Raw genomic sequence first — 23,554 nt, 5'->3', positions numbered from 1 at the left:
TTCTCGAGTTTAAGCGAGACTAACGAACAGCAATTCATTTTTATATATATAGATTTCATAGCTAGTTTAGGCAGCTATAATATAAAAAGTAGTATTTCATATCAACTTTTGGATATAGAACTAGTTTGTAGTGTCTGAATGTTGGCTATTATCGTTCCTGCATCAATAAAAATCTTGTTGAAACTAGACATACAAGTTTAAACAATAGATAATATCATAAATTAGGATTATCATTAAATTTCTTATCAGATGAATTTTAATAGTCGTGAAATAGCAAGGATACATACTGCTTAGATTCTCTGGTATCTGTATTTCACCACTTTGTTTCACCATTTCACCCATAATGGCAAGTAATAAAGACGTTTTTCCACTACCAACGGGTCCGCAAACGCCTACGAGCTCATCTTGACCTACTTCTAGTGATAAATCTCTTAACATGAATGGCTCTTCAGTATTCACTTCTGACGACGAAGCCGAATCACGTCTCTGTATTCGCTTTGACCACTTTTTCTTAGATTTCCCTTTATTTTTCATCACTTTTGCATGACATTTCTTCGCCACTGCTTTTGTCCAAGTGAATGTTGCATTTTTAAATATCAAAATTTTGTCCTCGTCACAATTTTTATTAAGCTTGCCGTAATAGCGCTCTGGGTCCATATCATGAAGCTAAAACGGCATTATGATCAATGAGGTTATTGGATGCATATCATTAAAAGTAGGTAGCTATATAAAGACGACTCATAAGAAAACTTACATTTAACAGTTTTTGTATACGTTTAATAGACACCCAGGCTTCTGTAAGTCCGTTCAAAACCCAAGGAAAAGCATTTAACGGTGAAATCAGCATGTTTATTAAAGCCACTGTTGTGAATACCTGCAAGTGAATTATTAATATTATTTAAAAAAATATGCTTGATATTGGATAGGCCAAGTACAATTGGATAAAAATGGAAACTTGAAAGCGTCGTCGCAATGCGAAATCTAACTATCTCGAAGCATCGAAACTATTTTCGTCGCAGTTTTTGGGATTACCTAACAGCGAACCTTCCTTAAAGGCCGGCAACTCTGTTGTGCTTCCTGTGCTGTAACAGGAGAATATGGGCGGCGGTGATCGCTTAACACCAGGTTACCCGTATGTTCGTAGTTCCTCCTCTTCCAAAAAAAACCTTCGAACCATGTTAAATTACCAAATAGTACGAACAGTAATTTGATAATAAGGAGGATGGATGCAATTAGTTTGACTGTACAGCGAACCAAATTGAATTGCGCACTTCCACATTCAGGATAATGGAGATGTTATGAAAAAGCCGGAAAAAAAATAGAATAAAGATTATCTAAAAGGATTGGACCATGTTAAAATAGTATTTTGATCCATGTGATATGTATTTTGCGGATAATTGCTAGTCTTTACTTGGTTCTAGTCTAAGGCCGGTTTTCTAGTTGGTGTCTTACGGCCGTTTTGAATAACCTCTCTATCCCTACTTTAACTTACTAGACGTCGACAAATCTATCATTTTACGCTTACTTACATATCAATAACCTATTGTCAGATAGCATTGGACTATAACTGTATTGGACATAACTATGGATAGATAAGATCTTGTCATCAAACGGTGACAGCAATGTATCCGTAAGTTAAACTAAGGGTAGATAGATTATTGACAACGGCCGTTAGACAACGCTTTAACGTTAATCCACGTACTGACATGTCCTCGTGAAGACGAGTCAAGAAAGATCCACACTTTGAGTGCTACAGAAGTGTGACCTGTTAGGGCTACGTACGGTAGGCGCGTCAAGGGGCTGTCCTCGGAGCGCGTGCGTGCCGAGCGTCAGGGCTGCCACGATGACCGGAGTGGTCGCCCACAGGACCACACAGACCGCGTCCAGGTACTTGCGGCCGCGCAGGTAGCGCAGCTCTTGGGATCTAGCATCTGTTATAGAGCAAATAAAACTTTTCACACGACCCGATTTTATATCCGGTAGCGTTCTTACCGTCGACGCTAGTACAGTCGCGTAGTGACTACGCATTCATAATTTAATTTTAAATCTTCTCTAAAAATGTAAAGTGATCATTTAATTTCCATGTGGATTTTGTACCAAAGATATTGTCGCCGGAAGAGGAAGTCAGGAAATTATTGGGTTTATTCGATTTACATGAAAAGAGAACACAGTGGAGCATCCTATGATTATACACCTTATTTCCAGACCTACTAAATGATGAAAACAGGTTTTTCACGTACTTTGGGATGTCAATATCCTAATCAATTACACCACAGTTTGCCATACCATACCATTTACAGCGTTTCTACATACGTCTACTTTACATCTCCATTTTGCAATTTCGCATAAATTATGACGACCCGGCTGTGAGACATAACGACGTGATTGTACCTGGGCGACTGACCGCCGGTGTGTATGAAAGCTTGTTACATATTCTATACACCACTGTGGGTGCCGCCGGCTAACAGATATCCGGCCACTAGGCGCTTCGTGGTAGATCCGGTGAGCACCCGGCGACCGTCTTCCCGGTAATTTATGCCGGTACGTGTGAATGCTATAGTACGTGGCCCTCAACTTGGTACACTTCGACGCCGGATACCCGGCAACCGGGGCGTGTGAAAGTCTAAGTCTCAGGGTGCTCTAGCGTGTCAAAATATTACAATTATAATTTTATTTAATACAGTGAATCAACTCCGCGACCAGACAGAGCAACGATGGGGTGCGGTATGAAAGAGAGGCCTCCTGCCAGCCGCGACGCCTTGTTGCCTGTATATCGTTCCCGTTCTCGCATGCCACGTAGACGAAATAGCTACTTAGTGATTTTTTTATCAAATTAGTACTTTTTTAACTTTAACAAGATTACCATCTGTGCTGTAAATGGCTGTTCATCAATATCTTAAAGCAAGTTTTTGTAACAAACTTATTAAAGCATGTTTTTTATTGAGATTTTTCTGGACAAAGGAACCCCATTGGTACTTATTACCTACACACATTATGGCAGTGCGATATAACCAGGTATTTTGTGATGCGATCAAAGTAACACTGTCGCATGATGCCGCTAGACATCAAGCACCTGCTCGGTCTGGTACCTACTTATAATAAGACAAATACATAACAAATTGTGTAGTTACAACCAAATGTGAACCGATCTATAGTTATATATGTTTTTGTGCTTTTTATGTTTCAACTAGAACCCAGATCTGTTATTTATTGGCATTTTTTGAGTAAATCTATTCTTCTATCCACTTATTTTTTATTATATAAGAGAACAAAAGAGCGTGCTGAACGACTTTTTGTAAGCGATCAAAGTGAACTGCTGTCTTTTGCAACACCAGAGAAGTCACAGAAGTGTTGCAGCTTTTTAAGGTTAAAAAAGGTGTTCCTAGACCCACGGTTCCTTGAAAGTTCATTTATTTTAAATTAGTTGTATGATTGATGAGCAGGCATCAGGTCACACAGTTTACAAAAGTGTTCCTTGTGGTAAATGTGGTAGAGGATTCACAATAAAGAGAAGTCTCTATGTGAAACCAAGTGTTCAAGCTACACATATCCACTGAGCATTGACTCCTTGACAGAGAGTGGCTGTGGTGTGATATAGTTATTATTGTTACATTTATATTCTAACGATAATGTATTAAATTATTGTATTGTAAATATTTAAGATGTGGAAAAGTGTAATGTATATACCAACTTTCAATAAATTGTTTTGATTTGACTTGCTGTGTTTTATTACAAAAGGCCATCGTTACACGTCATTTGTACAAACATGTATTTAAAATCACTAACCTGAAACTCTTGTTATGAAATAATCTTCCCACACATGAGCTTTTACCGTCCTTATTCCTTTAATTAAGTCACATATAAGGTTAACTCTAGTATCTTTGTGCTTCATCATTTCTGTGCTCAATTCTCCAATTTTGTTTGCAATAACCTTGTTGATTGGGATTAAAATGATCGAGAATGCAACTCCAGCGAGGAACGATATCCCAACTTGGTCATACAAAAGAAGTAAAGTTATAACTAACTGAAAAAAATAATCCGGCTATAAATATAGTTTATATACGTTTTATATTGTTAAAAAAACCCTATAAAATGTTACTGCAACAAGTCATTTTATATTGTGATCAATAACCAATATATTATTAAATTGTTTAACAGCTAGAGCAGAGAAGAGCAACTTGATGAATTTTTACATAATATTATATTTTTATTTATTAATGAACCGCCAGGAGAGTTACAAATTATAGGTGCGTTAACATAAAATAAGTTTAGGCGCTAAGAATACATACATAATTACATTTATAGGCAGTTACAGCACGAAAATACAGACAAGTCGTACAAAATGTAAAAATTTGTATAACAAGTAAAAGCTAAATATAGATATAATGAAAGGCAAAGAAATAAACAAAAATACAAGTTTTTTTTATGTCATCTACAATCTTAACATGTATGTGACATCTCTGTAGAATCGAGAGCTTTAAATTAATAAATAATAGCATAATAATATATAATAACATGGCCCAAATATATCTCTTAATTGGGCATTCATCATAGGGAGTTTGGAGTGCTGATCACTACCATCAGACTTGTTTGTCCTTCTACATATACACAATCACCCGTCATCTAGAAGGGTAGGCAGAGACAATACAAAAACTTGCCAATGTTCTCACATACTTTCATGGAATCTAAATCTATCAATACTGAAAATTACAATTCAGGATTTTAAAAAAACTCAAAATTATGATCGGCATCGCAATTGTGCTCGTCGCTTGGAGACATTAGATGTTAAGTCTTATAAGTCTCGTAATTTGATTCGCAAAAAAGACGCCGCTGTGGTAGCAACGCCACCAGCCTTCACCCTTACAAAGATCCCTCTCAATGGTAATTTACAATGGTAATGGTGTACTATTTGTTTAACTTATAATATACACAGACCTGTAACGGTATGCTCCACAAGGCATGAAAGCTGGGACACGAGTTAACAATCCTGTCCGTGTCAGTTGACATAAAATTTGTGATCTCGCCAATGGAGAAGGTGGTGGTGAGAACAGACTCCGTCACACTCAACGTCTTTCTAAGTATAGTCGACACTATTGCTCCTCTCATTTTGATTCCAATTATAGACATTAGCCAATTGAAATGAACATTGCAGAATGCAGATACTAAAGCAGCAGCCAGTAAGGATGATGAATAAACATATCTAAAAATGTAAATTTTGTTAAAAGTATTCAATAGTGTTGTAATTGCTTACATAATTCAATTATATTCCTTCTTGCTTACCCAAAATGTTGATCTATACTATCATCTTCAACAAATTTCACCAATTTGTTTAGGAGTATAGGACCAGCGAAACCAGCCATATCGGATATGAGTTTAAGAATGCCAATTCCATAAAACTGAAGTGCAAAACAGCTATGTAGAGCTCTCAACAATGAAACATTTTGTCTTCTCACTGGCCTAAATATCACTCGAGATGTTGGGGTCACAGGTGTCGACACTTGAGGTACAGACTCCCTAGTTGCTCCATAACCTTTAATAAATACGCATGATAACAAGAGATAGGAGAGATCCAACAGATCTTTCGATAGACTCAAAATCAAATCGTAAATTTATTCAAACAAAACAAATCTTATAACTTTATTTACAAGACTACATAAAATTAAAACTATCATTACGTGGAAGCGTACCAAGAATACTGGCAGCATTTCCGCGTTGGATAGCTAGGCTGATCCGTTACCGAAGTAGCTGCCAGCGCTTGGGTTTCCAGTAGCCTTATTGAGGCGCGAAGATAGTACTTTGAAGATTCTCCGCGCCTCTGGGCCCCACGGGCCAAGTGTCTCGACACGAAACGGCACAAAGATGTATGACTCACTGAGACCGATATATTTGCGACGCTTGCTGTCTTCGGCAGTTGAAGCAGCAGCCCCAGCACCAACTGACGTAACTTGGACACGAGAAGGAGCCAGTGTCGACGCAAGTCACGTCCCACACCAGCGCCCTTCCACGTGCCCAAGTCACCAGCGTCATTCCATCAGGACGCTTGCCATCGCGGCGGGTAATACCATTTGGCTCTAAAACAGCTGATATATTTAGAGCGTCAAATGTCCTGCGGATGACTTTTTTAATGTTGGCGTAATGACTGATACGGCCGGCCGATTTTAGGAAGGATAGCCCGTGACGCCCAAGAGCATCTACCTGAACGCCACATCTACATTGATGTGGCTCATTCAGTTTTATACCTAGCCGGAGTTATACGCATATTGACAATATCATGTTGTCAAGTACCGTTCCAATCAGAATGCATGATAACATATGTTAGTAGTTATTTACACATTATTATTGCAAATGTGACATACGGCTGAATCGTTTTGTGAGAATGCAGTCTAAGTTTACCCATGAGATTATTGCTTGCATGGGTAAACTTAGCTGATTAGAAGATATTGAAAGCAGATACACCCATTTAAATAAAACACTTTTAAAGGATTAAAACGCGTGTAATTGTGACTGTGTTTTTACATTAGATTTTTGCAGAAAAGTTACATTTTTATTATTATTTTAGTTACATCCTTTCATTGCTATCAATTGTAGGTTTAACTGATACACGGAATTAGGTATTTCTGCTCTACTCGCGCAATTAATCGCGACGCTTTGCACTTGCTCCTTTGACTCACGCCGAAAAAACCGACAAATAGGGAGCGGTGGGCACAACAACAAGGATGTTCAGCATGATGAGTAACATTGCCACACTACACCCCTGCCTCCAATCCTCGCTTACTTAATTAATTCTTCCCATACCACTTGTCGATTGTGTAGCAAACCCAATAAAGCCATGGACAAATCAGTGCAGCCTGAGAACTTGTATGGACTTGTTTTACCATTATGCCACCACATCCTATATATATAATTGGTTGCGGAATACGTGCGCAGTTTCTGCACGCCCGGTCCGCGATCAGTTCCTGCATGCAGAACCTGCACGCTACACGCAACATATCAAAATATTTCACATCTGAAGTACTTTTTTCTAATAAATACAGAACAGAAGGAATAATCAACAAAATTCACGACCAGTATGTACTTTCTGATACATTTAGGCCATAACACAATTCTGTGATGGTAAAATCCGGCCCAGGCTACACTGCACAATTGACCACACAAATGTACCACTGGCACACTGATTTGCCCATTGCTTAAGAGAACAATTATCTCTGGACCTTTTAAAAAAAATACTTGTGGTTGTCGCTTTTTGGATTTAGCAAAGCTTGTCTCCATTGTGCCAAAAGAAATAAAACTTATCTTCTGCTCATCTATTCATCACAATGAACTAGAAGTTATTGCAAGTTGACGAAATTTATAACGAATAATTAATGATTGTTTAAATTAATATTAATATGAAGGGTTAGTTATCCCCAAATAATTTCATACTGCAATATCCAAATTTCTATATTTTAATGATGTCTAAGTTTTAAAAATTATGTCATGCTAGTCAGTTCTACCGGTTTGTTGTCATTGTTCAAATCAGATTCACACATTAATATTTATGTTACTAAAATGGCATATTGGTCTTCAAAGGTTAAAGTAAGTTTATCCATGATAAGTAGAAAATATATAATTATGTATAAGAGAATTTCATTGACCTGGTGTGTACTCAATACAGATGCTCAGGTTGGAGATGAACTCTGCCCCAGCTAAGGGTATCAGGAACCTCAGTTAAGTCTGTCATCTTATGTATATAATTATGATGAAAACAAAGTATCATTCCATTTATATACTGATTAATAAAATAAAGTTACCTCCTGATCCTATGAATGGCTCATGTGGTACTTCTCTAAACTGTTGATAGTTATCAATGTTTCCAATCAATGCTCTGTCCAGTCTTGCTCCCACATATGAGCATCTATATCTAGCAGGAATATCATGAAGTTCCTCAATGTCATTTAGTTTATTATCCAAACCTTAAACCAGTTCAAGGAAGAGAAGTTATCAACCATTTAAGGTCAATTAATATGTATAATAGGCTTGTAAATATACCTTTATCAAGCAGTGGGTTAACCCATGAGAAAGTTAATTTTGATAAATAATTAGCACCCTGCATAGCAGTTCCCAATATTCCTTCATCCACATGTGGAAGCAGTGGGGTATATTCACTCTAAAAGCCAGTTTTATCATAAATTAAATCAATACATCATAAAATACATCTTAAAATAAATTCGAAATAATAGTTTCACTTCTTACATGTGAGTGTTGGGATCCCACAAGGCAAGGAGAATAAAAGGTTGGTCTGGAATCACTTCCAGGTAATAGAGTCAAAAAGTATAATGCATGGCAGCATAAAGTAGCTATACTAAATGCTGGTGGAGCTCCCATAACTATAGTGCTTCTCAGTTCTATGATATTTAATAAAGCAACTGCACCCCACAATAACAATGGCAATAATGGACCTCTTGAACTTTGTCCCAAGCGATGTTTTAATGCTAATACATATCCAAAGTGCACCAGCCATGTGATGCAGGAAGTCCCTGCGATGAAATAATCAACAGGAAACAACTTTAAATTTGGAGTTGTTAAGTAAGCATATATCTGTACGATGGGTGTAAGAACTAATACAAGAACAATAAAACTCCGTAGTGCAATAGCACGTTCTTGTGTTTTCTCCCGAATGACCCAATCTCTTCTGTATCCTATAAAGTAAGCTGACAGAACAGCTAACATAGAATACATTGGAGTCTGTAGGAGTAATTCTTGAAAACATATTCCGAAATCCTTTGATGTCTCATTCCAAGGGTGAAATCCAGAAGGGCCACATATATCCTCCCAGTTTAATGATATATTTAAATATAGACTCATGATTCATGTGCACAAGCTGTAAGAAGATTAAATTAACATTTTTTGGAAAGAAGGATTTTTTAACTACTTTAATGTTTTTATATACATTGACATTGTAATCAAAAGTCTTAAGATTAAAAGAGGCGGAGATTAATAATCACGCTGGGGACTTCACTTCACTAAAATTAAATTAATAAATATACACAATAATGCCTAGCTAGAAAAATGTAAACAAAAGTTAACTATCAAGTATCAAGGAACTGTGATCGACTTGACAGCAATGTCCAAATAATTTGACGTCATGACGTCTGACAATACCACAAAAATGACACTGACGAACGACACCTGTTAAACATAAAACAAAATTTAGTTTGATTGGCAAACGTCAAACGGCAATTTTATATAGTCTGAAATCAGAAGATACCTACGGTTATTACTCCAAAGAGGATGTAAATACTACGAGGCGGACAAGAGGCGGAACTGCCTAAGGGTATGTTCCGATGTGCACTGCGAGCACTACACAGTGCTACCACTGTAGAAAAATTCGTTCCGTTATGGACTGCCAGAATACTGCCGCAGTACCCTAGGGAAATATATGACGTCATAAATCGCCGCCATATTCTACTGTGAGCGCTGGCGTTTTCGAGGTAAGGTACACGCAGTACTTTGATCACGTGATCAGTCCTACAGCTTAATCCCAAATAATTTTAATTTGACAATATTTCAACAACAGTTTTTTTAAATAAACTAGAAAACTTTAATACACTCATTTGAATGCTGCGTCAAAAAATGCGGCTGACAGTAGGTATACGGGATTGAGTTCCGTTTTAAATAGTATCCAGTATAATTGGCTATAAACCTTTCCACGTCGGAAGGTGCCCGCAGGCACTTGAAATTACAAACACACAGAGTTCGGCAGTGCCCCAAGGCTCTCTTTTACCTCACCCACTTTTCACCCTTATTACCTATACAAGATGGTTTATTTTCCTACGCAATTATGAACGAGTGAAGTCCGATACACATTTTGATCCGACTGTTCAAGGCCACCAATATTAGACGTCATAGCTTTACAGACATAGCATTTTTGTGTTCACTTGTTCCCGGGCGGCGCAGCGAGCGGTCGTTATCAAGACTGCACAAAGATTGTTCTTTGTGGAGATTTTGGTTTTATTTTATAATGAACATACAATGTTCATTACAAAAACATAAAAGGAAATAAATAAAACAAGTAATTAACGTTGAAAATCAACATTTATTTTAAAATATACCTATTTTTACACTTATTGTCCAATGAAAAGTCTGTGTGAAATAAAATAAAAACACAATATGAATAATTTATACATGGTCTTATAGCTTGTTTCAATAGCTTTCAGTGACAGTCACTCAAATTACCTTACTTATAAGCATTTTATAACTACACGTAAAATAATACGCACGGGGAGAACGCTGCGCGAGCGCCGAACGCATGCCGATCTAAGGCGAACATTTAGGGGCGGAGAGCGCCGATGCGGAAAAAGGAACAGTATACTAAATTGACGTCACACTGTACAGTGGTCGCAGTGCATATCGGAACATACCCTAACGGCGCGTACACATAGAACATCCGTTTTACAGGTCCGTTTAAACGTATATGTTATTAGCGTATGTAGTTGTATGAGCGAGTTCATACAGAATACAGTATTCCGGATCCAGTAAAAAATACTGATCCGACAAAATAAGCAGCAATCCGTTTTACAGGTCCGTTTAAACGTATATGTTATTAGCGTATGTAGTTGTATGAGCCAGTTCACACAGTATTCCGGATCCAGTAATACTATACTAATCCGTTTTATCGGATTGAAACCGCACGAGGCTTTGCACGGGGGTGCGCGGGGTGCGATGTGCTACACACAGCCGCCATTTGCCGGTTTCATTCCTAGAGTAGTGCACGTGTCCAGTGCTATCATAATCATGGCAAGCAAGGCGTTTGAAAAATATGTTGAGCAAGAAGTTTTGATAAATTGTGTTGAAAGTAGACCAGTTCTTTGGGACAAAACACTGGAGATTTATAAAGATAAAATTGCAAAAACCGCAGCTTGGCGCGAAATATGCGGTATTCTAAAGGAGGATTTTGAAGCTATGGAACAAAAAGAAAGACAAGAATTTGGTAAGTATTTATTTTATATTGTAATGGAGACATTGTTTTTTATTTTAAATAGCTTCATTCTGCCAAGAAACTGACCCAGATTCGGACACGAAATAGTTTTCGAATTCCGTTCGAACTGAATTTGCAGTTCAACCACCTCGTAGCGTTTCATCATCAGGTAGGCTATTGAAATGAAATGCTTCAGATTCGGATGTGTTGCCATCCTTTAAGCCCTCTTTTTCCCTTATAAAGTTGTGTAGAACGGTACATGCCTTAACTATCCATATAGCTGTTGTTTTGTTGACGTCTAGAGGCCGGTGGAATACTCTCCACTTATTAGCAAGAATACCAAATGCACATTCAACGTATCGTCTAGCTCTGGTCAAACGATAGTTATATATTCGCTTATTTACGTCTAAATGCGTCCCGCTAAATGGCCTCATTAAATTTTCGTGTAAACCGAAACCTTCATCGCCGATTATGACGTAGGGAACTCTCGTTTCTGAGCCTGTTATTAATGGGCAAGGTTCTGGTATTTGTAAACTGCCATCTAGCATCATTTTCCAAAATGTCGACTCCTTGAATATTGATGAATCGCATTCTTTTCCATACGACCCAATACTAACATATAGAAAACGATAGTCAGAGTCTACGATCGCTAATAATATGATGGAAAAAAAGTCTTTGTAATTTAGGTACATTGAGCCACTTTTTGCTGGTTTTCGAAGTCTGATGTGTTTACCGTCCACTGCTCCTAAACAGTGGGGAAAATTTGCTTTTGTGTCGAATCCATTTGATATATGCTCCCATTCACTCACTGTTGTAGGAAGTCGCATAAACTCGTCATTCAAGTTGTTCCATATGCATCGTGTAACTTCCTTAATAATGTTGCTTATAGTTGACACACCGACACGAAAGACGTAATGAAGTTCTTGAAATGTACACCCAGACGCTGCATACCTAAAAAAAATAAATTAATCAATCAATCAAATTAAACTGAACTGAACTAAATTATAAAATTACCTAATTAAAATAAATTGATTTAAACATTAGTAATACTTTTTTGCTTCCCATTATTTACTGACCGATTAGTTCTTGCACTGTCAATTTGACTTATCCACTGACCAATATGGTAATTAATTACTGACAAGTCTATTCTACCTTCTTATTCGCCTTTCACTTACTAAGCTATTGACAACCATCTTATATTATTATTTACTTGCTTCAGGAAAATATGTTATAAAAAAATGGAATTCGACTAGAGATGCCTGGATACGAACATTGAGTGAGAAAAAGAAATTGAAGAAATCTGGAGCTGCTGCCTCAAATACCAAGCCTTACAAATATCACAATCAAATGTTATTTTTGAAAAAAGTTGTCACCCCAGGTGATACACACGAGAACGTCCCTGCTAATGACAACATCACGGAAACAGTAGAAAGTAATAAAGACAACGAAGATGAACCTGATCAGATTACGGAACAAAGTGGTAGTGACAGACAAAAGGAAAGACAAAATTTAGCCCCGCCGCAACGCAAGGCAATCAAAAGAAATGTGAATGAAGTAGACGCCAAAATGATTGAATACATGAATGATCAGTTAAAAAAAAGTAAAAATGAGTTTGAAGATCCCAATTTATCGTTCTTCAAAGGTATTTTGCCGCAACTGGCTTCACTTAATGGCGATCAAATTTTAGAATTTCAGTCTGGAGTGATAAACCTTTTACAAAATATTAAAAGTAGAAGATATGGTCAGTCAAACTACGAGTGGCCTCCATATTCACAAAGTTCTAGCACACCTCACTACCACACCCAAGGTTATTTTAGTAGGCCACATCATCTTGACTCTACACCATCAGTAGAAGGTTCGCCATCAGTAGAATCTACATTCAGCCAGGAGTCAGACTTGCCAGATCTGTCTATGTTTTGAAATAAATCTTCATTTTTGTAAACCTTTTTGTCATTTTAAATTTTAATTGATAATAACAAAAATTAAAGTTCTTACCTTAAAAATATCGCTAGTTTTACTTCAGGGCACAAGCTTTTCCTCCAGTTTGTGTCTTTCTTTTTTAAATCCTTTTCTAATCGTTTAAGAAGGTCATCAAAAGTAGACGTCGTCATTCGGAAATAAGTAAAAAATTTAGATTCGTCTTCTTTCAGCTGACGCACAACAGCACCACGACAAAATCTTTGCCTTAATAGTGGATGTATCCAATAACGCCGGGGCTTCCTCCGCCGCAGACGACGATAGTACCAATACAACACGACAACGTCCATTCTCGTAGAAAGTAGGCGATACACTGAAGAACGAAAGTCCAGTAGCGTCGGATCTGTTAAAATCGGTCCTGTAAATGCTGTGTGAATATTACCTCCAGTAGCGTCGGATCTGTTAAAATCGGTCCTGTAAATGCTGTGTGAATATTACCTCCAGTAACGACGGATCAGTTAAAAAGGATCCTGTAAAACGGATGTTCTATGTGTACGCGCCCTAAGTAAAAATTGAAATTTAGTTTAGTACCTATGAAACGTGCAATCATTTGACATTTGAAGTTTGAAATAGTGTAGTAGGTATGGTTATTGGCGACGAAGTATAGTCTGGCTAAGTTTGAAAGTGAAATGTTGCTTATAATGTAGTGAATTCCAGCTATCTCCGTTTTTTACAAGATTATAGCCGTCATCTGCACGTTTCATACAATCGAGTCAATCGCATATAATCGTAGTCATTGAGAGTTTCGCTAGGTATTGTCAATCAAAACACTCTTGGTTTGTTGATAATAATTTATCTATAAATTGCTTTATTTAATTTGAAATTAATCAATTGAAAGTGTTATAATATTATGGCTTAATCCTCTTAAAACTTATACTTATACAGTTAGATTTAGACGTTCCGTCTAGATCATGTTAGGTCAGTTCTATCTATTTAATCATTACTACCATTAACTAACTGACTTTTCTACTCATTGCCCATTGGTGATATTGTAATTTTCACAATGTTTTCAGAAAGCAATGGAAGCAGCTAACAATATAACAATGGATTTGATTGATGAAGACGACGATAATTTTGATCCAATACATGACATTATTGATTTTTTAGTTAGAAGTGCTAAAATATCATTTAAAAATTCCCATACTAATGAAAAAGATTTGAAAACTGTTGAAAAAGCTTCTTATGCATTTGGAATGTACCAAAAGTCACCATTACAATTTCTACTTCAGTTTGGAAAATATTTCTCTCGAAATCATTTGACTTATTTTGAGTCATCCTTTCATTATAAAGCTGATAAAGAATTTAGGGACTGTGTGGACCACTTAAAAGTTTATCATTCTGAAGAAATTAAAAACAAGAGGGTAAGAAATAGGAGATATAAAGCATTAAAGAAACTACAAGATGAATCTGATTACTTTAGTGAAAAACAAATGATGTTCCGAAATCCTTTACTATATGAACAGTTGATAGGGCAGTATCTTACGGATGATGAAATACAAGAGAGGGATGCAGTTGACAATGACAATTTGACACTACTTACTTTAATTTTGGACACAGTTGACAGAAATGAAATGAGAGAAATTAAAAACAAACAAATACTGGTTGAAGAATCTGTAAACAAATCAAATGATGGTCAACAAACTGTTGGAAGAAGTACAACAAATAAGCATTGGGGAGATTTTGATGTTCCTGATACAATAGAAAGTACACAAGAGAACCGAAAACAAACAATGATTGGTGCAAATGAAAGGAATTTATTAAGAGAAGAGTTTCTCAATGAAATGTATAATAGTTTTATTGATGGCAGGGATTTTGAGTTTGATTACAGCACTATTGACAATAATGAGGATTATGATGATCTTGAACAAATTTCTCAAGATGCTCAGGATAGGTACTTTGACTCTGAGCCAAATGACAGTGAAACACTAGAGCAACATATGGCCTTAGTTCATGAATATGGCACCCAAGCAGATAAACAAGACAATGGTGATGATCCCTTAGATACTTTTATGAATCACATAACAAAAATTAACAATAGGTAAAGGTTAGTGTCTTACAATTGCCAGAAGGGTTGTTTACTCAATACTTGCGAGTATTAGATCTTTTTTGTTGTAGATATTATTGCATATATATATAAGAAAAGTGCACAAATTGTACAAAATTTGCAATATACCTGATTGAGACTGTCAATAAGATATTGTTCTGTAGATTTTCTCTGGCAGTTGTTAATACAACACTACTTAGTTTAAGAAAAAAATTATGTATCTGTAGCTTTGTAGAATACAGACAGAACTCGAACAGTTTACTCAGGTGGTAAGAGCACTAGGACAGAACCAGGAGTTAGCAGGTTTGAGTCCCACATTGTTAATAAATTTTGGTTACAAATTTGTTTAATTATTCCCAGACATTGCAAGAACACTTTGTAAATGTCATGTGGCTGCATCGATTCATAGAGGGGCTTTGACATGGGGTGAAGAACTAATAAGAAACTCCCAGTAATTAGACAGTTTTTTACTGGAAAATATTTTTTTTTCATGATAGTAAGGGTCGAGATGAGCATTACATTCAGCTTATGGTAGTTGATATGCACTGCCCATTATAAATGTTCTCAGTAAGGGTAACTGATAAATATTTCTTTTCTCATTTTAAAATATATGGTGTAAAACTGATTCTGTTGAAAAATTATGTTTATCTATATCCTTTGTTTAATTTTTTTTCTATCACACTACCTAGGATCTTCTGGTATAACTAACATTTAGATGGCTTTCGGTAGTAAAAGAGGAGAGCTGGCAGGTAGTCTACATGTCACATACATCCAAACCCTGTATCACAATGCGCGAAAAGTCCAACCAAATTACCAACTCCGCAGGAAATCTGGATTATCTTTGATTAAACTGGGGATCATAAAAAGAGCACCGCAACTTGAAGACCTGCATTCTAGTGCTCTGGGAAGAGCCACTTATGAATTATTTAGGTCTTATGAAATTTTAGGTCTAGCAGAACCCAGTATCAGCTTGAACTATTTGCCTTGTCCAACACATTGTTGCTCTTATTGTCTATTATCAATTGCTCTGTGAACGGCTGGATCTCTTGGCGTTACGAAAAAAATTTGCTTCATAATATGTGTTTTCTACCGCGGGACGTGTTTCGTTGAGCTGTTTGACATGAGTCCTGCCGCCGAATTCCACCTTTGCACGACACGGTTTAGGATCGAATAGAAACTAGGATACGATTCCCACCCGCTTTCTTTTGCTGCGTTTCCAGGACGGTACGAGGCTTCAAAAAGAGTTCAAAAAACAACCATCAAAAAAGCGTACACTTTCCAAAGGACCGGTTTCTGCTCCTGTTTCCTCTGGTGTTGTAGGAGAATAGGGCGGCGATGATCACTTTACATCAGGTGACCCGTGCGCTCGTTTGTCCTCCTCTTCCATGGAAGTATAATAAAAATTAATTAAATAAATTTACGTCGTTAAACAAAAGGTATGTGTCATAGCAGAACGGGAGACTGCTGCTGCTTAACTAACCTTCCATGGATAGGAGTTTTTTATACGCCATTAACATCTTCCGATCGGGTGCCGCAGCTAGCATTGTAGGCCATAAAGGCGTAATGACTCCATTCAAGAAGCATCTTAAATGATACATCCCACCAATAAGACTCGCTGTACAAATTGCCTTCACTCATCTTACTAGTAAGTTTCAGTTTGGAAGGGCAAATGTATAATATCTTAGGTGCGCCACCTCAAGGTCAATGCAATGCAAAACTCACCAATGGCTTAACTTATTCACGAATATACATTCATGCACTTTATAGAAATCGTCAATGAATTTAATTTCACTTGAAATTGAAAAAAATAATATCAGTTATGACTACTTATTAATTACCGATACCGAATTACCATACACAGGGAGATATAAGATGTGACGTGAGATAGGTGTCATATAACTTATTTTGTTGCTTGTCTAACTTATTTATTGCTTATTTAGACTAAGTATATAGAAAGTTATCAACAACTTTCTCTCTCTGTTATTGTACCTAATCCACTGCTTTTTTTAAACCAAACACTCGACAAATACCATCAAGCAACCACCATATTCACCAGATATGGCTCCAGCCGACTTCTTTCTTTTTCCTAAACTCAAATAACCACTTCGTGACACCCGTTTTCAAACGGTAGAAGACAAAGGAGAATTCGCAGCGAGAACTGAACTCAATTCCGGAAACAGCGTTTAAAAAATGTTTTGATGATTGGATTATTGGTTGGCGTAAGTGTATCGTTTCTGAAGGAGCATACTTTGAAGATGATAAAATAAATTTGGATGAATAACAAACATTTTGTGTATTATTGATCTTTTCTCGGTACTTTCTTAACAGAGATGTATATCAATGGTGAAGATGTACCGATGTTTTATGATGAAGGGGGAGGCCTTTGTCCAGCTGTGGACGTCTTCCGGCTGATGATGAATGATATCAACGGTGAACATCAGCGAAACTTGCAATATACTGGTTTCGGATTTGACGCAAACTCATGGTAGTTTTGATAATGCAAAAAAATGCTATGCGATTATTTTCATGCAGGCAGTCTGACTTCATGTCCTATGGTCTTATTAATGATTTAAAGAAGAATTTTCTAAATCCAACTAACACCATCACTGTTTGATTTCTTTTCATGATTCTTAAACTACGATCTACGCAGACCTGTGTACTTACACACAGATGAGTCTTGACAAGAATGTTGGATCTTTCTCCCAACAAAATATTTTCTTTCCTTTTTACAAACTTGTAAAAGTTTCACAATATGGCCATTTTATCTATATTATGTATTGTGTTCGAATTAATTTAAAAATACTTTCTCATGACGCTCAGGTAACTTCCCAATTTTCATCAAGGGTTCTTTTACTATAATCCGAGACTTATTTCATAAGCCCACACTGAAATTACGTCAACCAATGATGTGTCGTAAAAAAGAAAGTAATGATTGTGTGCTAAGTGATGTAATACCTCCTGCAAGCTTTATGAATTTGTAATTGCTAATCAACTCTATTGCAGACTCTGGCTACCACTACAATATGCTGATCGTCCATGTCAAGCAGGATACCTTTGCAAGGAGTTGAAAATGTGCGTTCACCTATAAACAGGTCGCGAGTTCGATCTTCATAACATTGCAATATTTTCCCGTTTGGCGATTAAAGGTTATGATTTGACCAAGGAATATGTTTGTGAATTTCCCCAGATCTTGAAATATAAATGAAGTTGATCTGACTGGCGAATTATTTGTATAATGGATATGAGATGTGATATGTGATCGTGAACAAACGCAAACGTCAAGCTTCAATGCCAAACTATATTTTTTTATGAAAATAATGGATGAGACCAGCATAACGTTTAGCTGATCGTAGTTGATACACCCTGCCCATTACAATGCAGTGATGTTCTCAGGATTCGTGAAAAACCCCAAAAATTCTGTGTACTTCGGCACTTGAATTACGTTGGTCACCTTGAGACGTATAGACACACTAGCTAAGGCGACCTTCAGACCTAAACACAGTAATGTTTACACATTACTGCTTCACGGCAGAAATAGGCACCGTTGTGGACCCATAATCTAGCCGGCATTCAGTGCAAAGGCGCCACTCACTGGTTAAACTGGTGGTGTGTACAAAATACCATGATTATCGGTATCCCATCACACAGCAGCACCTTGTTTGCAAATCCGGACGTTTGTGAAGCTTGTCCGACCTTTTACGGACGTTGTTGTCGCAACGTGATCCATCCAAAACATTTCGGTTTTTACGTCTCAATAAAGAATCGCAAATGACTACACGATTCATAAGTTTTCATTCAGTGAACTCGTGTGGCACCCAAATATCGAGTTTTTTGTATACCTTCCTTCCTTCAAATAATTAAAAGGTGGTTTTTGGTCAATTCCTAGTTTCAATCCGTTGTTGAACGTTACTTAGTAAAGCCAAATTGTTTTATATAAAAAAAATTATATTCGAGTCGAAAATGCTTCCAGACTTACGATTAATGTATATCCTACTAATATTATAATCCTTCTTCCTTTTAGTATTATGAATGGGGAAGTTTGTAAGAATGATAGATAGATATTTTGTAAAACGATGAAAGTGTAAATCTTGATTTAAAAGAGTGGCAATGAGTTTCTTGCTATTTCTTCTCATTAGCTCAACCCTTTACGAAGTAGCGGTAGATTCAATAAATATTTTTTTTTAATTCATAAGTTTCATTTCCGAGACCTACATGAATAAAGTGATTTTGATTTAATTTGATTAGTACTTTTCTTCATAGCGTCAACGCGGACGACGTCGCGGGCTTCATCTAGTATATTGATATACATATTAATATATTGGTGAAATATTATAACATTTATATATGACTTACTAACAATAGTGTCTATTTGTTCCCGAAATACTAACCTTGCATCCAGAAGTACTCCTAAATCTTTTAACTGCTTGTTTTTTATCAATTTGGTGTTGATTAATTGGGTAAAAAAAATTCTGTGAGAAACTTTTTTTTCGTGAAAGAGAATTCTTATAACAATTTAATTGATTATAATTATTATAGGAAAGGAAATTTGCCCTAAATGATTAGAGCTTTTAATTATTTTTAATAAAATAAAAAAAATGTAAGCATAAGTATTTAGTCAGTATTATAGGTAGATAAACATTCTTTTTTGTTATTTAAAAGAAATAAATATTGTCACACTTTTACACATATTATCTTGCCCCAAACTTGGCATATCCTGTAGGTACGAAGGGTACAAGACAACGATATATTTATTACAATATACTTACTTGAACATACATAAATACTTATAAACATCCATGACTCGGAAACAAACATTCATATTCATCATATTATAAATGCTTGCACCTACCGGGATTCGAAGTCGGGACCTCTAGCTCAGTAGGCAGGATCACTAACCACTGGGCTTTAGGGGTTGACTATTCGGTTGAGTTCTTGTGACATGCTTCGCCATGCTCGCTGATTCGCTTAAATGCCATTTGCTTGTGGCGGCGTCGGGGAGCGGTTCGTTCCCACCCTAAATATGGTCGAGGGAGGCGACGGTTGGTCCATACGTCATTCTCGTGAATGATCGCTACTGGCTCTAACTCTACTTCATATGTCTCAAATTAAAGTTATTTCATATTTACTTATAGTTTCATATATTATATTTTTATAATCTCTATTAAAATTTTAGACATTGTGAGCATTTTATTTATATAAAGTGTGTGTGGAGTGAAGCATATACTGTACTCAATAACTCTTGTGTTTTATTTATTAATTAGCATAATTTATTATTTTTACTAACCGGGCAAAGGCATTGAGTATTTGACATTTGAGTATTTTTGTTGCATCACTTCATTAAAGTGTATATTTTTAATTAAAATAATTTATAAAACGATGAAGCTATAATGTTGATGTTGATTTAAAAGTGAGCAAATGAGTTTTTTGGCACCCCTTTTCATTAAAGCTCAACCTTTTCCGAAATAGTTGTACGTCTAGATAGTCAAAAGAAAAAAATTGAACTTCCTGCCTTCCTACAAATACTTGATCTTTTGTTGTTTATATTTTTAAAATTATATTCAAAATGGCGGTTCTTCACACTTCCACATTCACAGTTAGGTAATGATATTACAAGTCACTTTTCCTTTATTGTAACTGCATCTTTAATTTGTTGTCTAGTACATGTACATAAAGTATGTTGTTTGGAAAATAATTTAATTTAAAATTACAACAACAATCGAAGGTGTGAGAGAATATCTTGAGTAGAAGTGGAAGGGTAGCCTTTGAGTTTTATATTTAATACGAATTTAAATATACATATGATATATTTTACATAAAGATTATATAATGCTATTATAATTCTATATTCTATACTGCCCGTACCATGGCACCTACACCGCGTTCATTGGCATATTTCAACGAGCTCTCGCACAACAATGCTCAATGGGATCCATTTAATGATGATTGATGGGTGGATTTCCTAATATGCAAATATTGGAGTTAAGCATTCAGCAGTTTATCAACTGTAAAGTAGATCCTGTAGATGAAGCCAAAACCTGAGAGTTGAACAAAGCATACAAGATTTTATGACGATACGTCACTCGAACGGTAAGCTCAGTTGGAAGAGCACTCGCACGGAACGCGAGAGGTCGTGGGTTCGAGTCCCACATGGTTGATATTTTTTTTATGGAATAGGAGGACATACGAGCGTACGGGTCACCTGGTGTTAAGTGATCACCACCGCCCACATTCTCTTGCAACACCAGAGGAATCACAAGAGCGTTGTCTTTAAGGAAGGCGTACGTTACGTGTTCGTCCCGGAAACACCGCACAAGGAAGTTCATTCCACAGCTTTGTAGTACGGGGAAGAAAGCTCCTTGAAAACCGCACTGTTAAGGACCGCCCCACATCCAGATAGTGGGGATGATATCCTAACTTGTGGCGTGTCGTGCGAAGGTGGAATACGGCGGCAGGAATCAGGTTAAACAGCTCTACGCAACGCCAAGTGATCCAGCTGTTTACAGAGCACTGGGTCCCCGACAATTCGAGCTGCTCTGCGTTGCACGCGGTCAAATGGATCGAGCTGATACTGGGGTACGCCAGACCAGAGATGACAGCAATACTCCATGTGTGGCCGGACCTGCGCTTTGTAGAGCGCTAGAATGTGGGCCGGCTTGAAGTATTGTCGTGCTCTATTTATGACGCCCAGTTTCTTCGAAGCCAATTTGGCTTTGCTCTCCAGATGGCCGCGGAATTGGCAATCGCTCGAGATCCAGTATTCCGATACTAGGCGAGGCTTTAAGGGAAGTGTTGTCGAAGAGCGGTGATACGACAAATGGGGTTTTTTTTAGTGGCAAACTTGAGTCTTCTGGGGGTTAATTGGACAAGGTTCAATTTACCCCATTCCGCGACCTTCTCGATAGAGGACTCGATAGAAGACATAAGTTTCTCCGAGGTCGACGATTTCCCGAGTGAGACCTGGATGGCCCGTGTATACGGCATCACCAGTGCTGTCGTCTGCATAGCAATGTATATTGGAGGTGTCCAACTTATCATTGATATGCAGAAGAAACAGCCTAGGAGATAGCACACAGCCTTGGGAAACTCCAGCATTCACGGGCTTCGGTTTCGAGCAATATACGTCGACAACGACCTGTATGCTGAGCCCAGTGAGGAAGCTGGAGGTCCACTTCCACAAGCTCTCGGGAAGCCCAAATGATGGAAGTTTTGAGAGGAGCGCCTTGTGCCATACACGATCAAAGGTATATCCAGGCTAACTACCACTCCTTTCTTTAAATAGCCGCTCTATATATAATAGAAGATCATCTGATGACCGTCTAGGTATACCAAGAGCTGGCGGTTGATTATGCTCTCCATCATTTTGGAGAGCAGGGAGGTAATAGCAATAGGCCTGTAGTTTGCCGGATCCGAACTGTCTCCTTTTTTTGGATCGGATGGACAAGGGCTGACTTCCATGAGTCAGGGACTACGCCTTTTGAATAAGAGTGCCGGAATAAACGTGTTAGCACCGGCGTCAACTCAGGGGCACACGTCCTGAGCACGATTGGAGAAATGCCATCCGGCCCGCTCGATTTCCTGACATCCAACGAAAACAGAGCTCGCCTAACAGTTTTCTGTCTGAACTGTACTTCAGGCATAGAGCTCTGACACCGCGGGATGGACGGCGGTGTTTTTCCGTTGTCGTCAAGAGTCGAGTTGGAGGCGAAAAGAGCGCACAGGAGATCGGCTTTCTCTTTTGCCGTATGGGCCAGGGTGTCATTCCTCATGTGCAACGGCGGCAAGGACTGCTGGTTGAAGTTACCAAGAGCAGCTTTCGACAACGACCAGAACTTGCGTGTTCCGGTCGGCTAACTGGAAAGCTGCTCGCCGATTTTGACGACGTGCTTCGACTTCGCACGGGCGATTTGCCGCTTAAAAAATTTGGAGGCACGGTTATATTTCCTGTTAAGAACTTTGCAGTTCGGATCCTTTGTGCCCAGCGCAACCTAAGTTGGATACGCCTGTTTTTTGCAGTCAGATGCTGCTTTAACTGACGCATCGAACCAGGGCTGTGATCTGCCACCAATCGGTACTACAGAGCTTGGTATAAAAATATCCATGCCCTGTAGTATCACATCGGCTACTGCAACGGCGCAGGCACTTGGATCATCCGAAGGGAAACAAACCTTGGCCCAAGGATAGGATGCAAAAAAGGAAGTGTTTTCAAGTTTTATTTGCAGAATAATTAAGAAAAAATTAAAAATATATTTATAAACTAGGTCCTAAAGAATCAATTAGAGGTTTTTTTTAAGAAATAAATATTTTGACTGTTGCATCTCTCATATTCTTGATAATGGCCTACATTTTCAGAAGCACATTAAGGAATTTGCTAGAAACTCTGACAATCATAATGTAAACACGAGGAACAAACATGAACTTGATATGCCTACTACTCGGTTGAGTCGAATATAATATGCTTTTACAATATGATCCCCGAAAATGTACAAAACAAATGTGTTACGAAATTTAAAAGGATTATTAAAAAACGTTTGTGTGGTAAAAAGGTTATTATAACATAATTATAACATAAATGATTC

The 23,554-nt window shown here is 37.5% G+C and overlaps 5 protein-coding genes across 7 annotated transcripts in view; 3 read left to right on the top strand and 2 right to left on the bottom strand.

Annotated features, from left to right (window-relative positions):
- The window catches only part of LOC126971543 (ATP-binding cassette sub-family C member 10), a 57,597-nt gene extending 48,526 nt beyond the window's left edge, over positions 1-9,071 (bottom strand). The window contains exons 1-9 of the mRNA XM_050817829.1: positions 8,233-9,071; positions 8,029-8,146; positions 7,791-7,952; positions 5,281-5,530; positions 4,936-5,200; positions 3,787-4,024; positions 1,783-1,931; positions 755-874; positions 288-666 (exon numbers count right to left, since the gene is read on the bottom strand). Coding sequence (XP_050673786.1) covers positions 288-666; positions 755-874; positions 1,783-1,931; positions 3,787-4,024; positions 4,936-5,200; positions 5,281-5,530; positions 7,791-7,952; positions 8,029-8,146; positions 8,233-8,844 — 2,293 coding nt within the window. The 5' untranslated portion in view covers positions 8,845-9,071. The remainder of the gene's footprint in view (positions 1-287; positions 667-754; positions 875-1,782; positions 1,932-3,786; positions 4,025-4,935; positions 5,201-5,280; positions 5,531-7,790; positions 7,953-8,028; positions 8,147-8,232) is intronic.
- Positions 9,072-10,367: 1,296 nt separating this feature from the next.
- LOC126971640 (uncharacterized) lies at positions 10,368-12,962 on the top strand. Its single transcript, XM_050818003.1, has 2 exons — positions 10,368-10,969; positions 12,177-12,962. Exons 1-2 carry the CDS (start codon positions 10,600-10,602, stop codon positions 12,875-12,877), a joined length of 1,071 nt encoding a protein of 356 aa, XP_050673960.1. The 5' UTR covers positions 10,368-10,599; the 3' UTR covers positions 12,878-12,962.
- LOC126971637 (uncharacterized) lies at positions 10,966-13,441 on the bottom strand. The gene is made up of 2 exons (XM_050818001.1): positions 12,953-13,441; positions 10,966-11,908 (listed from the first exon to the last, which is right to left on the bottom strand). The coding sequence occupies exons 1-2, from the start codon at positions 13,222-13,224 to the stop codon at positions 11,098-11,100; spliced, it is 1,083 nt and encodes a 360-aa protein (XP_050673958.1). The 5' UTR covers positions 13,225-13,441; the 3' UTR covers positions 10,966-11,097.
- Positions 13,442-13,454: 13 nt separating this feature from the next.
- Positions 13,455-15,319, top strand: LOC126971648 (coiled-coil domain-containing protein 97). 3 transcript variants are annotated; one of them, XM_050818020.1, is made up of 2 exons: positions 13,455-13,686; positions 13,948-15,319. In XM_050818020.1, the coding sequence occupies exon 2, from the start codon at positions 13,954-13,956 to the stop codon at positions 14,974-14,976; it is 1,023 nt and encodes a 340-aa protein (XP_050673977.1). In that variant the 5' UTR covers positions 13,455-13,686; positions 13,948-13,953; the 3' UTR covers positions 14,977-15,319. The 3 variants fall into 3 exon arrangements, with proteins under 3 accessions (XP_050673977.1, XP_050673976.1, XP_050673975.1); XM_050818019.1 differs by having other exon boundaries at positions 13,455-13,710; XM_050818018.1 differs by lacking the exon at positions 13,455-13,686 and adding an exon at positions 13,717-13,852.
- Positions 15,320-16,500: 1,181 nt separating this feature from the next.
- The window catches only part of LOC126971706 (uncharacterized), a 91,656-nt gene continuing 84,602 nt past the window's right edge, over positions 16,501-23,554 (top strand). The window contains exon 1 of the mRNA XM_050818106.1: positions 16,501-16,504. The gene's annotated coding sequence lies outside the window, so the exon portion shown is untranslated. The remainder of the gene's footprint in view (positions 16,505-23,554) is intronic.

Source organism: Leptidea sinapis, chromosome 24 (genome assembly GCF_905404315.1).
Source record: "Leptidea sinapis chromosome 24, ilLepSina1.1, whole genome shotgun sequence".
Lineage (NCBI taxonomy): Eukaryota > Metazoa > Arthropoda > Insecta > Lepidoptera > Pieridae > Leptidea > Leptidea sinapis.
This window is presented reverse-complemented; position numbering and strand designations above follow the sequence as displayed.